Here is a 17,395-nt window from a genome sequence, read left to right on the forward strand (position 1 = left end):
TGCTGAAAAACCTAAAATAAGTCATCCTGCCAACTCATCCTGGCCGTGTCTCCCTTACGGTGCACCACTAACACTGGGCAGCATCCCCAGCACGGCAGCGGGACGATATCTGGAGTTACCACAAGGTGGGACCATTTTCCACAGACTGGAAGAAATCTCATGGCACATCACAAGCCGGCGCACGCAGGGCCGACTTCTCCCAGCCCTGGAGACGCACTTTTCCTTTTCATTTCCCAGTTAGAAAAGGTAACAGCAGTAACCAAAGCAAAACTCCTCTATTCATCTAGTCACTCGCTGAGAAACAGGGCGATGCTCACCACCACCCGGTGCAGGCATGTCTGAACACCCCCTCTACTCCTGCAATTGGGGAGGATGTTGAGCAGCCACGGGATTCCTTGGAAATCCCAAATTATACGAGCACGGTCCATGGGATACCCGCACCCACACGTACATCCCACGGTCACACTCCAACAGCAGAGCATGGGCTGCTTCTAACAACCACAGTTATGACAAACCCAAGCTAACACAGGCTCCAAATTCTCAAATACATAAATAAAACCTATTTTAGACTGAGGATTAATTTTAACCGCAGCAATGAAACCATACCTGCATATATTCTATCACTCCACTAACATTTCTAGTTTCCAATCCCTAGATACCCACTCTGGTTGCATTTTATACAAAACTTTTGGTTTTCAACACCTGTTTCAGGGTTGAAACCTAAAGAACAATCGAATTATTTATAAACCAAGTTCTGAAGAGGCATAAACAGCAAGGAGAGCTGGGGAAAACAAGGCAAGGCATCTCTTGCAGAAAAAAGGTCAACTCAGGTTTACTCCGTACAATCAAATGAACATCCCGAAGCCACCAGTGGCTGAGGATAAATTCTGTTTGCACGCACATCTTGAAAAAATAATTACTCTCCAGGGACAGTAAAAACAGTGCTCCTCTAAAAATACCAGATGCACCTGGAAACAGCGTCCACAGCATCGGTCAACGTCTGTGCTGCGACTCAGATGCTTGGAGAAAGGCAGGTGCTGCCGTCTCATCCGGAGGATTCAGAAACAAAAAGCTTACTTGAGTTTAATTAAGCCCCTGGAAAATTAATCAGAACACACCTTACCTGTGCAGCTTCATAGGTGATGGTCTTCGTCTCCGTGTGGACAATGGGGACTTCTTTTGTGGGAATTTCGCTTTTGACGGCGCTGGACACGTCAGAGATGGTGACCGTCTGTGTCTTCACTAGCGGTGGCTATGAGACAGGGTTAAAAACATCTCCATAAAGACCCAGTTAGCATTTCCACATCGTGACCGTGCTGCTGGCAAATGTTCTGACACTGATCTGATAAAAGCACTGTGGGAACCAAGGTCAGCCTGGAAATCTTTGTTTTTAAGCCTCTGGTACGACACACTGCTCAGAGGGCAGAGATCATGCGTGAGGATTAAACAGACAGAAAAATCCTCCAGACCTTCCCCAACACTGTGCCCTCGGGTCAGCCCAACCGAGGCATTAAGGGTTTAACCGGTATGTCACAATACCACGAAAAAACTGCCTCCACTGATTATTAACTTTCTAATTACTAGAAGCTCATTGCCAGCTGCCAGTAAAAGATGACCCTCATCTACTGATGACAATGTCAAGATTAACACAAACCCCGGGCAAATAAAGACTCGATCACAGCTGAGAAGCTTTATCCTGACTGCAAGTAAAACACTGTATTATTAAAAATCCTCAGCAGATCCTAGGTCTTTAACTTTTATTAAATCAATGTCAGACAAAACAGAAACATGACATCTCGAAAGAGAAATGGGGGACAGAGAAATCAGTTGTTCCACCACCTGATAATTATCCAGAAGAAGACAGAGTTAGTTCAGACCCACAGTGTTTTCCCAGAGGGCTCAATTTCTGCTCACCATCCCCAAACCTGATAGATGCCACCGTCATTGTTAGCAGGGGAAGTGGGCATCCATTTAACCATAAGCAATTAATATCAACACTGAAGCAGGCAAAAATATCTCCCACGGTGGGGAGCAGAAAGGGACATCAAAGCCCACGTTCACGATGTGAAAGCACGTTTGACAGCGCTTCAAATTGCTCTGCCATGCTAAGGCTCAGCCTCCAGTACAGCAGGAAACGGCAAAAACCTTAAGGAACTAAAATTACATGCCTTTGGAGCCTAAATATTTCCCTTTTGGAGGATGCAACAGGATGCTTTGATCAAAGAAAGGCAAAGGGCATTGCGCTGCGGCAATTGTCTTTAATGCAAAGATAAATTGAGAGGGGCTTGTTTTTAAAACAAAGATAAATTGAGAGGGGCTTGTGTGCACTGACTGCAGGAGATTAACCGGCTAATTAGCTCCAAGCACAATCCAAGCCAAGCAAACACAACTCCTCTCTGGGTCCGTGGCATCTGCTTGCTGCAGTGTTTGGGTTCCCACTCCAAAGCCAGCCGGGGGGGGGTGTGGGGGAGCAGGCGCTGGGGCTCACTACCTGGAAGCAGCGAATGACTGCTGGCAGCCCGTTATTAACATCTGAGTCGTGACACTCGCCATTTAGCTTTCTAAAGGCAAGTCTGTCTTCGCCATCCTGTGCCGCCTCCTCCTCTCCTCCCCAGGGCTGCCGGGGAGGTGCGGCAGGGCTGGCGGGGGGCTCCAGCTCAGAGAGCTCCAAGTCTTTCTCCGCATCCGCACAAACCCCCTTTCCACATCTCAGGTCCTCCTCGCTCGCGGGGAGGCTGGGAACTGCCTCCTCCTCCTCCTCGCTGCTTAGGGAGGAGGCAGCAAAGTCACGGCTGGGAGAAGGCTCTGAGGCGGGTGGCACTAGGGTCTCACTAAAAGCTACCGACTGCTTTGAGCCCTCCCACGCAAAGCCAGTGTTAACACTGCTCCTCTCTGGCACTGCAGCCACATCCTCCCTGGAGAGAAAGTCACTCATTTTCTAAAAAGAAACGAATACACAAAAAAGGCCACAGAGAGAGAGAGAGAGAGAGAGAAAGAGAGCGTTAGGGAGAACAGGAGGTCATGAAGCACAAAGGCAAAACATCGGTTTCTCATAGTACATCACATCTCCAGTAACGCATGCAACAGCAGTGGGTTTGGACACTTGAAAGCTTGAAAAACTTTGTGCTATGCGATGTATCCAGTGCATTTACTGACACGGCCTTCCTGGTACATTAATAATCCACTCTCCTAGAGTTTAAGGAATTTAATATTAAAACAAGTCTCTGCAACTAAAGGAAGAGCCACCACTAAGCACTTTTTGCCCAGTTTGGAAACAGGAATAATTTCAGCGTAGCAAGTGAGGACTTGGGCACATACAAAATTCACATGTGCAACAAAGCCCACAGACTACACCAAAACCATACCCCAATTTGGCTTTTAACTCCTTGAAATATTTTACGCTGTGTTTTAATTTGCACGTGGAGGTGAAGAGAATAAGCCCAGAATTAGCGTGTACGATAATCCGCAGAGCCTGTGCCTTGCTCTTCTCCTCACCCCTGGGAACGCTCAAACCTCCAACCACCCTCTTTGCTGTTGCAGTCTCCGGGATAACTAACACAGACTTGTCATTACGGCATTGATAAAATTATTGTAAGAATATCTACAAGTTAGTACTGAAATCAACTGCTTCAATTACCGAGAGGCTCCTGAACTGACGATGCAGTCTTGTCGTCTGAAAGAATTTGTATTATTTCTTCTAGATAAACCAGTTCAATTATCTCGCACAACTTAGCACAAAACTTTTCAGCTGAGGAATAAAGAAATGCGGCTTTAAACTGGAAAGCCAGATGTTCACGCTAACGCGTGCTGACCCCATCACCACCGAGCATGCGGTTCAGTTGACTGCTCAACAAGCTGCATTTGACCATTTATTCGGGACTACCGAAATATTTGTAACATACTTTATCACAAAAGCAGCTGGCGCACGGAAACCTTTGCAGCAGCTAAACCTCCTGAAGGTACAACATAATTGGCATTTGCGATGGTGCACGGGAGAGAAGACACGTAATGAAGCAACTCAGCCCTCCGAGGAGCAAGCAACCATGTCTGGAGGGGCACCTGAGGTACTTGGGAAGAGGCGTGCCAAGCCAGAGGGTTTAACTAAGGCTGGTGCTATTCTGCTCTCCGTTCAGCTCGTTAGCAAGGTCTCAACTAGGTCTTCTCACATCTCTGGGAGCCCTCTAGCCAGGAGGGAAGCAACAGTGACAGAAGAGAAGAGAAGAGTTAAAACATGAACAAGACAGAAAGTTTTAGCAAAAATCAGCTGTTTGCCCAAATGCCTGAGCGATGAATTTTTCATATGCACAGAGAAGCAGCATTTCGGTCACCAGCGGTGAATGACGGCTACAGTCCTGCCCTGTGCTAGAAACTGTGTTTCTCATTATTGACATGGGAAGTTGCCTTCAAGGAAGGGCAGAATAAGCAGTTACGGGCACCTACAATTTTACACATATCAAAGCTGTCACATCATACAACATCAGGGAACACAGTGGGAAAAAACCCAGAGGGATCCTGCTTAATCAATGCCATTACTATTTCTTCTCAATAATTAACCTCACGGTTGATTTCTGATAGCTCTGTATAAAAATAGCCACATATCTGTTAATCCAAAAACAGCGATTAAATTTTCATAAAAGCATGGCAAGTCCATTTTGTCAACTGTTATTCTAACTTCGGTGGTGGTATTAAGATGAACAGAAACTGTTGCCTCACTTTCTATTAAGAAGATTCTCTGGGCAACCAAAAAATTGTAATTTGTGCTTAAAACGTGAGGTCTGAAGCCCGTGGGTTATCCGGCACAATGCGTTTTCTGTACACCAGAGGCTTTCACCCTGATTGACCTCATCTAATGGCACAGTTCAATAGTACGTTAAGAATAGTAACTGCTTTATGTAGGAACAAATAGATGCTTATTTTAGTATCATTTCAAGAAATGGCTTTTCCACCATTCCTCCCGGGTATTTTTCAGTTCCCAGCTTCTTTATGTTGCAGATGGACTACCTGTAAGATTTCTGTCCATTATCTATATAAAATTCTTGGGCATCTTTTAAGTCCTTGGGACATTGCTCAGGAAAATGCATTTAACAGGAGTGAAGGGACAGTGGTCAGCACTGTGATGATCAGGTCTGACCGCACACATAGGGAAGCGTTATTCCCCATCGAAAACCACTTCCATATGTGCTCCTCCAAAGGTATATCCAGACCCCACCCTCATTTCGTCTAACGCAAGATACTACCCTGCAATATTTCACAAAAAAGAAGCGAAGTTATCAGCTTTGAATGCCCATGTCTTAATCTTGCTTTAAAACTGCGATTTATATACTGCAAATGTACTGATCTTTCCTTAATTATATATGCTAAGTCTTGCAAATTAATCATGGGATCTTGAGAAGACACAGTACATCATATCTGGGGTTTAATGGAAAATGCCTCAGGAGCAAGATTTCCTTACATACCAGCTGGGGCACTACTTCAACCAAGAGGACGAATCACAGATAAAGCAGATTAAGCAGCTACACAAACGCAGATCTATTTAAGAGACAAACATTTGTATCCGGTCAAAACAACTTCCCAGCTCCCTTTCATATACAGAAGAAATAATTTGTATTTTAGAATTATCTTGTATAGTAAAAGCATAAAGGAAGGGAAAAGCTTAAATGAAGCCTACGGTGTACAAATACTGGTCATCAGTAGAGCAAAGTGCGGCAATAAACATGCAAGCTATAAAGACAGAATGAAATCCTGATAAGATCAACTGATCAGAAGCACTTTTTTTCTTGCCTTCCTATTCCACTGGTAAGAAGTGAGACTAATTGAAAGCTGTTTTTTTTCTATATAAAATTATCTATTTACACACACTTTTTTTTAAAAAAAATACAACTATGTTTGCTCCTAAATTTAAAAACACAGTTTGCATGTAGGCTAGAAAAGATTATCTTTTTCTAAAAAAAAAAAAAAAAAAATCAAAGCCAAAAAACCCCTAAGAATTTGAACATCTGTTACAAATTCTGATCTTATCAAGATTTATTTTAATTTGCAAATACAAAAGCATTCCTATTTTTAGGGCTCAGATTTGCAGAATTCCAAGCTCTCCTTGAGACCCATGAAACCTGAGAGTGCTTGGGCTGCAAACTACTCATTTCCAGAGACACAAAACCAAACCAGCGACGCCTAAATCAAGCACGAAGCAGACTCTTCGCATAAGCCATACACAGTGTAAAAAAAATACAGGACAGGATGCAATGCCCCAGAAGAAACAAATCGAACCAGACATGAACGCAACTAAAACATTACCCCGCTAAATAAAAATCTTGGTGCACCTGATGTTGACAAATACCGAGGATATAGCTTAAGCATTACAGTGTAGTAAGTGACACACAATAATTCAGACTGGGGATAAATTAATAACAGGCTTAATTGCATGGCTGATACCAGCAACCAAAAGGATTTATTTTTCATAAAAAATGTTTTAGTGTAACTTTGTTTGCCTGTATTTTTTCAAGAACCTACTATTTTAGATCAGGATATATTCGTATGAAGCAGCTGTCCTGCACTGCCAGAGTGGATGCCTGTTTTCTGCAGCCCGCGCAGGCATGCTGCTGCCTCTCTCCCCAGAAATATTCCATCGACCTCATCCCAAACCAGACTCCTATCCTGCCGGAAACTTAAGGAGTGCTAAAATGATGTCAACCTGCCAGTTGCCAAAGATATTCGATAAAAATTGATAAAAACATGAAATCACAGTGCACGCTAACCCCCTACAACCACCATAGGAAATGCTATAAATTCCAGCTAGTTAGTACTTCCCAGTCCCCTTCTTTTTCAGCATGGCATTGCAGTCGTTAACACTGGCGCATGTTATTAGGTTATCCCCAAACAGGTATCCACATAAGCTAACAGGCTCGGTGTGACCGTCTACGGATGCACAAGTAGATGATGTTGCTTTTGCAGCAAACCACACTCACCAGCGAGAACTCCCCGATCAAATGCTGCTCAATCTCACAGCTGTCAAAGCACTTGGGTAAAAAGTATTATAAAGCAGAAAACAAGAGATCCTTATTTTACAATACCTGCCATGCCTTACAGAACTGCTTTGCCTTAAAGATAGAAGTTAACAAGTTTAGAAGCCGTTCAACAAACCCTGGCATTTGAAAACGATGGCCATTACCTACGGATTTACATTTTTGGATGGATTTTTTTAATTGCCATTGATCTGATCACAACATCCTGAACAGCCTAGTCAGACGGCAGAAGGATAAAAGAGAATTTGACCAAAGTTAAAAGTAAGGCTAGAAAACACATAGCATGCTACAAGCTTAAAAAGATTCAATTGCTGTCATGAACAAGAATCCCAGGATACTACACGATACACAGCAGCCACCTCCGATCCACTGCATCAACTACTTGGCAACATGAAACAACCTCAAGATCAATACTTAAGTTATTAAAATAAGGTTGCTGATTCCAGAGGCATTTCCTCTCCCCATCCACCCTGATCCCCTTCCCGTCCCTTTTGTGGGGCAGGTACCCGTGGATGGGGAGTACAAAACCGTGCACTTCTTATTCCAAATTCCCTCTGCAGAGAAAAAGCTGCTAGTGGCATTGCAAACATTGCCTCCGATTTAGTGTAGCAGCAGCAAGCGAAAAGAGTGGGGATACCATCAGGGTTTATTACTGACATCACTTTTGTGCCGCTGCATTTCGCTTGCTTCATTTCATAAATCAAGTTACAGCTCTGCTCTGATGCCAGGCTCATCCAGGAGAGCAGCAGCACAAGCCTCGTGCTGCTCCACTGCAAGCAGATTTGCTTTCCTGTGATCGCTTGTGACTGCACAGAATGAGCCAAACAATTTATCCAGAAGTAAATAATCTCACAAAAGAAAAGTTGGGAGTTAAAATTAAGACTGACTCTTGATACAGCCTCTAGACACAACCTCAGGCAGCTTCAACCAGCTAAAACCCAACCAGAGGCTTGCACTGTATTACCAAGCAGAAAGGCGGTGGTTAATTAGGAATGTGGTTTCTTCGCTTACAATAATAGAAGAGCATTTTTGTCCTCAAATTAATACAGTGTGCGGGGCAGAGGCTCTTGCAGTTTCATTGTGCAGGACCTGCGACACTTCTGCTCCCGGGACAACTTTCTGCAAATGATATTTCCTACCATTCAGTCTCGGAAGCGGAAGGGGAGAACGTGTTAGTGTTACATGAAGTATTTGGTAGAGGGCTGAACCTCTTTACCCTTCTGCAAACGAAGCCTTTCTTAAACCAAGCCAGATTTAACCCTCAATTGAATTATTCTGGCCAGTTTGAGAGCGTGCATTGCTTACGGCCGCAGCCTTGCGTGCCCCCTCTCCCCAGGAGCACGAAACCCACACCAGAGAGTGTCCAGCAGATCCAACACCCTGAATGCAACCGGTAATGATCTGGGGTCTGATGGCTCCTGGTTTGAGAAAGCAATGCTGAGGGTTAGTCCGAGGAAGTCGTTAACACAGATCATACATACCTTTTTTGTTAATAAGCAGTGGAAAAAGAATCTGATTTGCAATAACATTTATTAATGATAAATGTACATATTTACAAAGAAAAATCTGAGAAAAAATACAAAACCGAAAAAGTGTTCCAAAAGAGAGCATTTTAGGTAGAAAAGAAAGTGTTTTTAGTCCCCACAAACTGACCCAACATGACCGTGTGCCACCGCTAGAAGATCCCAAAGTGGCACAAACCAAGGCTCGTCCTTCCCTCCAGCTTCACAAACCAAGACAGATGCAAACAGGGACACAAGAGAAACCACCACTGTCAGGTTCCCCGATGTCACCCACTGGTACGTGCAGACCAAAGAGTTTCTAAATGAACCTGTAACCCCTCCTCGGGTTAAATTTTTCCAGAAAGCATCCTATCTCAGTCTGTAAGTCAGAGCAGGCACCATCAACTCATGACCAGGAAAAAAGAAAACCCAATAAACCAGTGGAATAATTCTCAGAGTGACCAATTACTGACCCTTACGTGAAGTGAAAGACACTTTGCCCATAACCTTCCCAAGGAGCCCCACGGCGCGGACACAGCAAGGCCAGCCCAACCTCGTTCCTGCAAACACAAACTACTCCTTTGGTGCCACGCCGAGGAAATCCACCTCTCCTCACTATTTCAGGCTAGGAGATAAATACCGAATACCTACTTTTTAGGGTCATCACTAGTTACTGCACAAACTGCAAGGGAGGAGAGCTGGTCTTAGCTTAACTCCATACCCTAACCTGACCTGCCCATAGAGAGTCCTCAGTTTATCTCCTATTGACCCACAGGGCAAAGCAGCACACGGCAGGAGATGCAGACAATACCCTCATTGATCTTTTCACTCTTAATAATGGAAAAGAAAAAAGGGATGTTGTTTTACAGTAATGCACACCTCAAATATCACCGATGATCATCACGTACAGAGCCCGATACCTAACGCAGCCTCGGAGCTGAATCCGAGTTTCAAGCAATCGGCTCTGGCATACTTGCTGCTTCAAAATACTTATGTCCACCTTGTCCTAAAGCATGAAAGCACAAGAAACTATTCTGTGTTTTATCTGGCATTCAGAAGAGATGATATCAGGGTAAGAAGATTCAGAAAGTAAGCGCGGAGCCAACCACCAACTCCGTGATGAAAAACACTGAAGCCTCAACAGCCACTAACTGGATCCCGCACGTGAGCACCAAAAAGCCTTGCTGCAGCCGAGTGGCCACACCACAAAACACTGGGAAAGTCTAATTAACATCAAAACTGCTGGCAGTCTTATCATAGCTACATCACCGGCATGCCAGAGTAACTGAAATGTCATTTTCTGCAGCAGGTCACACTGAAAAATCAGAATTTCTCACGCCAACCTGGATGAGGTTATGTGCTGTGGACATTTCCAGCTTCCCTTTAGAAGGGATAACTCAGTTCTCCATCACTCACAGCCTGGCATTGCACCGGACACGTATGAACAGGGTGCGTTAATCCCACCACTGCTCAGGGTCAGTGATGGTGTTGGGACAGGCGGCCGGGGCGCTGCCAGTGCTTCGCAGCAAGTTCATTCCTGAGGAAAAAAGGGAGCAAAGTACACACGTTGGTTCCTTTACGAAAACCCTGAGACCTCTGCCCTTAAACAAAGCTAGAGCAAATCAGCTCTCCCTGTGCACGGGCACGGCAGCAGGCATCCCGAAAATCCCTTCTTTCAGCGCCGCATCCTGCGCAGACGTCAAGGGAAAAGGGTGAAACCAGGAATCAACCAGCACAGCACCGACACGTACGAGATACATAATGTGCAGGAACGGGATATACAATGTGCAGGAACGAGACCTTACATGGATTGCCACGGGGCACGGCTGTAACTCCCTTTGCCTTACAAGCAAACGGGAAAAAAAGCAGAGGGGTGACCAGCAAAGGGGCTGGAGCACAGTGGGCACATCACTGCGGCGTCAAACGGATGAGGTTTCTGTTCCTGATGAGCTACGGGCTTTCTCTGTCAGAAGAGATCATATCCACCCGGATGAATATAGATAACTGGCCTCTAAACTGCCATAGAAATATAAAGCATTTGTTCAGTTTCTTTACACTCTGCAGTGATAATTGTTATATAAATCCCAAAAATGTTCCTGAGCATTCTCAGAATGTAAAGTTTCAAAGTTTTTCTGCTGATGATAACCAGCCTTATCTCAAGATTAAAAAAAGAAAAAGTGAGAGAGAGACCATTTTAATTAAGAAGTTAAAGAATTGAGTTTAAGTGACCAAGGGAGTGCATCTCTCATCACTCTGGGATAAGATACCCCGAGCACTATATTCAAACATGGCTCTGGGGAAAGATTTTTAGACTTTAGGTCCTTTGGAAATGGTAGATAGAGCTACAGAAACCATGGCTTTGCAAAAGCCACTGGTATGGCTTCAAAGAACTTGTCATCGGTTCAGAAAGACAGCATGCAGTAACCTCAGCAGTGCTCAAAGCAGCATCATGGCAGCTGATCCGAGCGATGGCTTTTGAAAGGAAGCAGGTGTGTGTTTAAGCTGCTCTTCTCCAGGAAATATGGACAGAAAATAGACAGAGAGAGATCTGAACAACTCCTGCCCCTTCCCTCTCCACGCCAGGCTGGGGAGAACAAACAGTCCGTGTTTTTCATCATGTCTGTTCCAATTTTGGGAAGGAGATTCGGGCAGGGAATCCCAGCCAGAAGCATCCCTCTGGCTTCTTCCATCCTGCATCTTCTGCACAGCACGTGGCACCTCAGCATCCTTCCCCCACCTCTACCACCTCCCCTCTCCAGGGCCCACCTTCTCGAGACAGTTTTCCTAAACTTCACGCCGAGCTCAGCAGAGTTCACGCGCATCCTAAGGCGTGCTCCGAGCACCGCAGGCACGCAGCCCACCGAGCAGCACCGTCCGTCCGCTGCCTGTGCCGAGCAGGCAGGCAGCAGGCAGGCCGCGCTGCTGACAGCTCTCCTTCGCACCACGGTACGCCTGCACAACCACCCAGTGACTTCTATTTTTCCAACTGCTGAAAGAGGAAGACTGTGTATTAAAGGCAGTGTATTAAAAAGGGAAGAATACTTTCCAATGAGAAATCAGCATCCTCACAAAACAAAGTCCTAAAGGCACAAACCGGTGAACTAATCGAAGCAGGTTACAAGAGTAATCAGAAGGGTTCCTGCGAGATTAAAACAAAGGGTTTCACTAGCAACCTAAGTTTCTGAGACAGCATTTAGAGAGCCTCAACCTGTACACTGAGAGCAAGAGAGAGGCGGCTCAAGTGGTCCGTGATACACCACGGTCCTTCAGATCAGACAGCACATGCCATATTTGCCTTATGTCTTTTTCCTGCAAGCTTATCTGCTAGCTTCCTAAATAACACTGTTCACACAGACACAGATCTATAAAGGGTTATAAATACACATATTTATATATATTCACACATTTTAGTCCCTGTAATAAAGGTCTACTCCTTTCTCTTCTGTGCTGCTGGAGCAGCTGCCAACACTGATGGCACTGGTGGCTGTTCTCAGAAGTAATTGTGTCTACACCAATCCTCCAGAGAAAGCAACAGAAAGCACATTACTACCGAAAGGAGAAGCGGTTGGCTCAGCTCAGTCCTGTAATTACTATATACAGAAAAGAAACCCCTTAGACACAAAGTCACATCTTCCCTCCAGCTCGCAAACCAGTTCCGCTCAACCCAGCTGGGCAACTCATCTTGGAGCCTACGCAGCTCAACCAGGGTAACTCGGATAAACATCAGCATCATCCAGACATTTACATTTGTAGGCAATAAACAACAAGCGGCATGCAACGGTTTTGTTAGAGAAGTCAAAACAATCGATGGCTTTAACATTAGAAGTGTGTCCTGATGTGGTAAAGTCAACATGCTAACAGAGGAGACGTACCTAACAGCAGGTTACTCCATTCCTGTGACCTAAGCAAACATGCGTCAGTTAGTTCAACACAAATTAAAAAAAAACAAAAACAAAAATCACATCTGAAGTCCACCAACACCACCAGATTCAGAAAAAATGATTAATCTATGTTTACAATAAATATTTCCTTGCAATGGGTTTTCTTCTATATCATGATGTATTTTCTTGGAAACAAGAATAGGGGTGCGAGAGAGAAGCTGTGATGCTTTGCAAAAGGCTTCCCCCACTGGGAAAATGAAAGGTTGCCCATCCCTGTCTCTAAGTTAACACTAACAGCAGCATTGATAATCAACACTTTATATTTAAATGCCCATCTTAGTTTCCTAGAAAAGGAGTGGTTATGGATTAGATTCAGCAGATTGCTGTAAAGCCTCTTTTGGATCAGTATCAAATGTTCTTCAGCTTGTGCACATCTTACATTTAAAACAAGCTTAAAAGCAAGCCTTCGGCAATTCCTACGTGAAGTCTACAGGGGCTGAAGAAGCAAACATCTCCTCCCACGTATTTACGCTCCCCGCCTGCCCTCTTACAGCAATCAGGAGCACGGTTCAGAGAATTTGCTTTTGCACACTAGGAAACTTCAGAACGGACCTGGCAATCCATGACCACTCCTGCCAGGTCCTGGATCACAGCTACACAACGACACACAGTGGGATTAACACGACGGTCACGGGGTGTCCCTCCCCGGGACAGCGAACTACGGAGACAGGGAAGACCAGGACAAGGAAGATGCAGCAGAGGCTACGGCCAAGAAATTCAGGAGGTTTGGTCTTGAGGTTTCAACATGACCCTGTTGCCACTCAGAGAAAGAGCAGCCACCAAATAGTCAGTGCTATGACCAGGAGAAAGGACATCATAAAGGGAATACGTGGAGAAGGAAAAACGCTAGAGTACAGCTGACACTTTTTGAGTGATTTCTGCTCTTCAGGAATTGGAATAGAAACCTTTGGAAGAGTTTCTTCACTTGCTTGTCGGGGAAAGGCTGTCTCAGTAGGTATCTCCTGCTTTTTTAGTTTGTCTTCATCCTGTACTAACAGAGGACGCTCCCGTGTCTGCTTTCGTGGTAGAAGATCAAGAAAGACAGAGAGAGATGAACAAAAATGACAGATGGGAAGTGCCCAAAATGATACTTGGAGGTGTGCAAAGCGTTAGGACAGCCTTCCTCTCAACGTAAAAATAAACTGCCCTGGAGAGCAGAGCCACTGGTGGCTTGGGTCGCACCAGCCTTGGAGCCACAAAGTCTAGTCCTCTCTGCAGAGCTCATGAACATCTGGATCATGATCACGTGTGCTTTGCGCCTGCCCTCCCAGAAAAGCGTATGCTCAAAACCTACTGAAGTGTTTTGGAATCGGAACAGTTGAGAAAAAAGTTTGAGGCATTAGAAATAGAAATGGCACAGTACAAAATGTGGTCTCTGACAGTTTCCTATTCTACAGTGCCCTTAAAAAATAGCGTTTGGTAAATACCATTGAACATCCAACTGCAGTGCAGATACAAAATGCTTTTTCAAAGTTCTCACGACAGTATCAAAATTTCAATTGTTTTGAAAATTCTACTGGAACAAGTGAAAAACTGTTACACCTTAGAAATCCCGAGTGTGGAACAGGCAGGGTGGCAGTAGGAGTGTTGCACTCTCCTTAAGTTTTGCTCTGCATTTTAGCACTTTTGTTTCTGGAGTCTAAAGAATGTAAAAAACCAGAATGAGCAAATCATCACGTAGGATCATGCAAGGGCTCTAGCACTTTCATTGAAGAAAGAAAAGATTGTGGGAAATGTTGCTGTTCAGTAACTCTCCATCCCTTTAGTTTGCCAAACCTGGTCAAACCCAAGCACACCTAGGAGAGGAAAAACTTGGCTCTGAGCTCTCTCAGTTGAGCTAGTCTCCTTTGATCAGTGCGGTATTTTGGGACTGGTTCTTTGCACACCCCTAAGTGATGAGTATTGGGGAGAAAGTAGCTGGGAGACTGGGCAGCAAAAGAAAATATAAAATGCAGGAGTAACATGATCATCAAAACAAAAAACAGAAAGAAAGACAACATAAAAAGAACAGGGTACAGTTAAACTTTCATAATTGCTTTTCTCTCCGAATACACGGTTATATCTTTCATGCAGCTTTTTCGAACCAGCCATGCACCAAAATAAGCAAAATTGAAAGCTGCAAAAGCTGCAGCAGTGCAAAAGTCATCTCGGTGTGAGTTATGAAACTACTTCATGTAGCCAAAAGAAAAAATGTTATCCAGCAGCTGCTGTTGAGTTTTTGCTTGGTGCCATTGCAATAGCAAAAGTCTGGTTCAGAAGCACATATCAGAACAGCAGCTTTACCTCAAGCCCACCAACCTGTCTCTCAGAAGATAGGACAGTGACTTTCTTGACCTGGACACACAAAGCGTGTTAAGGTTCAGTTGTCTTGAAATAAAACATATAGGAACAGCAGAAAAGCAGCCCCTGGCAGAATACCCTTTTGGACACTACAGCAGGGTGAAGATACCACCATGAACAGGAGAAACAGGATTGCTTTGCATCGTGATTTACCATCCTTAAACGTATGCAGGTGAAGGAAAACACCCTCCCCGGTAGGTGCCTCTCAAAGATGCATTTCTGGAAGTTCACAGCAGAACGTGCCCACCTTCACCTCAGAGCAAGACCACTTCAGAGAGGATCAGATTAAGAGGGAATTTCCAGAAATGCAAATCCAGGGCTGACACCAATCCTTGCATCGCTGTGGACCACTGCAGCCTTAGATGGGGAAAGCCCACATCATCCAGTTATTGTGAACAGCAGTCCCCCACGACCGCACATGCAGCCACCATGCAAGAAATTCTTTATAATAACCAAGAATATCATTCATGAACTGTAGCTGTGGAGCTTGAGAGCCCCTCCTCTATCCCACCCACACATCCACAAACCACGTGGCACCGTGGGCAGAGCTCTGCATCGCTCTGCTGCCCACGTTCCTGCAGAATTTACACTGAGACTCAGCAACCAAAGAGGAAGGGCCACCCATGTGTTAAACAAGGTCATTCCAAGGATAACGATCAACCCTCATTAGTTCATTTTGGGGGTTTTGTTTTTCTAGTGGGGAGAAAAAAGCCCTATAATTGTCATGGCTTTTCTCTACGCTTTGGGGAGCCTGTAGTAAACTTGGCTGTTGAAACCCCTTGTACCTGTTATGATAACCCTCCCTCCGCTGCAAGATTATTTCTTTTTAAAAGGTATCTCCCTCACAGTGGTTTGAAGATGAAATGCAAGCTTATGTGCAGCACTGTGGGCAGGAAGGGGAGAAGCTAGGCTTAAACCAGGAGTCTACGACTGCCGCCACTGCAGCCAGGACGCAATTTTTCAGTCGTAACGAAAAATCGCATTTATTATTTAAGAGACTGATTACCACGGGCTCTAACTACAGTTTTACTCACAAGCTTCAAACCTGAGCTAGGTAACACCAATATTAAACAGAGAAGCTGTCTGTTATCCAAGAAGAAACTAGTTGGCAGACAGATCTCTGCTGCTCCAACTTGGTTTCTTTGAAAAATTACCTTTTTAAGGACATTAGCAGGGAGGCTGTGAATGTGTATGGCTACTAACATACAGACACTGTTCCTGTAAGGAGAAAGATTTCCATCGCGTATGAACCGCCCTGCTGTAGCCACCTGAGGAGTCTTCTTGAAGCCTCCACAGCAGATCAGCACCTGCAGATCCTAATGCAAGACTAAACCCAATGACATACTGGATTAACTAGAGAATAAAGTGACTTTTGAAAAGTGACACCATCCTAGTGCTTCTCCACTGGGTTACCCACGATATTATCTCTGAAGTAATTCCCTTCAATTTAGGTGTTTGGGTTTTTTTTCCACATTTTGGGGAAACCTATCCCCTGGCAGGAGGAATAAGCCAGTCCCCAAAACAGCCATGTGAAGTATACTCTAGCATCACAGATGAAAGCAACGCTAGGAAAAGTAGCATCAAAACCAGGTGAAGAATTCCTACATTCTTTTCTACCAAAAAAAAAAAAAGAAAAAAAAAATCACGTTTTTATGATACTATGACTAAAGCATCAATTCTCTCAGAGACCATTATACATGTTAAAAGTCAGTATTAACTATTCAAATTCCATATAACCAAACACTAAGGGGAGCTGAGGCTCAATCCTAGGTTGCAAAGCTGTCCCTCGGAAGTTGCACACTACTGTGCAGTGCACTAACACCCGCACGCCGCCGAGGTACTCACTCCATCCGCTCCCGTGGGAATCTGCCCGTTGACGTTGAGGGTTCGGAAAGGGGAGTGAGTGGACAAGCGTTTGTCCCATTCACTCGGCCGAGGCTCCGGGACGGACTCCATAAAGTTCTTCTTCAACTCACTGATGTTGGCGTGATGCTTCTTTATTTCTTCTTGGGTCTTATCTAGATCCTATTAGTAAAAGGACAGGGTAAATGAAGTGACACGGAGATGACACCTGTGATTGCCTACGCTGCTGCATAGCAAAGCTGCGCTCAGCAGAGTTGTTGCCGACTTCCATCAATTGTGCTCACACTGCAAACACACAAAGGGAACGTCCTCTCTCCTCTTTCCTCTTGTATTAATTGGGATAAACTGCAATCGGCACGGAGCAGGGTCTCCTCCAGGAGCGGGACGTGCCATCGGTTCATCTCAAGCTACACCAGAAGGGATGACAGCTGAGGTGTAATCTCACAGGTTTTCCCCATATGGGATTTTTTTTAAATTGCAATAATACGTTTGTTTGGGTTATTTAATTTAATGCCTTTAAATCGGGTGGGTTTGCTTTCTTTTCCCTCTGCTAGCCTGAATATTCATGGGTATAAATGCAGTTAATGTTTAAGAAAATATTTTCCCAATTTTATTCATTCTCTTTATACCTATTTCTCTTTCATCCTACCAGGAATTATCTTTGGTCCCAGAATACCCCCATTACCTTTTTTCCCCCCCTCTCATCTCATCCCTCCAGGAGCTACCA

At 44.7% G+C, this 17,395-nt stretch overlaps 1 protein-coding gene across 12 annotated transcripts in view; it reads right to left on the reverse strand.

Moving 5' to 3' along the window:
* Positions 1 to 17,395, reverse strand: part of EPB41 (erythrocyte membrane protein band 4.1) — an 85,665-nt gene that overhangs the window by 4,850 nt on the left and 63,420 nt on the right. For 6 of the 12 annotated variants that reach the window (XM_009322248.1, XM_009322245.1, XM_009322242.1 and 3 more), the window contains 3 exons: positions 16,651 to 16,830; positions 14,749 to 14,799; positions 1,124 to 1,252 (listed from right to left, as the gene is read on the reverse strand). In XM_009322248.1, the coding sequence (XP_009320523.1) occupies positions 1,124 to 1,252; positions 14,749 to 14,799; positions 16,651 to 16,830 (360 nt within the window). The remainder of the gene's footprint in view (positions 1 to 1,123; positions 1,253 to 14,748; positions 14,800 to 16,650; positions 16,831 to 17,395) is intronic. The other 6 variants (XM_009322250.1, XM_009322249.1, XM_009322246.1 and 3 more) reach the window with 1 other exon arrangement.

The sequence above is a fragment of the Pygoscelis adeliae genome, unplaced genomic scaffold (genome assembly GCF_000699105.1).
Source record: "Pygoscelis adeliae isolate BGI_AS28 unplaced genomic scaffold, ASM69910v1 Scaffold513, whole genome shotgun sequence".
NCBI classification, from domain to species: domain Eukaryota; kingdom Metazoa; phylum Chordata; class Aves; order Sphenisciformes; family Spheniscidae; genus Pygoscelis; species Pygoscelis adeliae.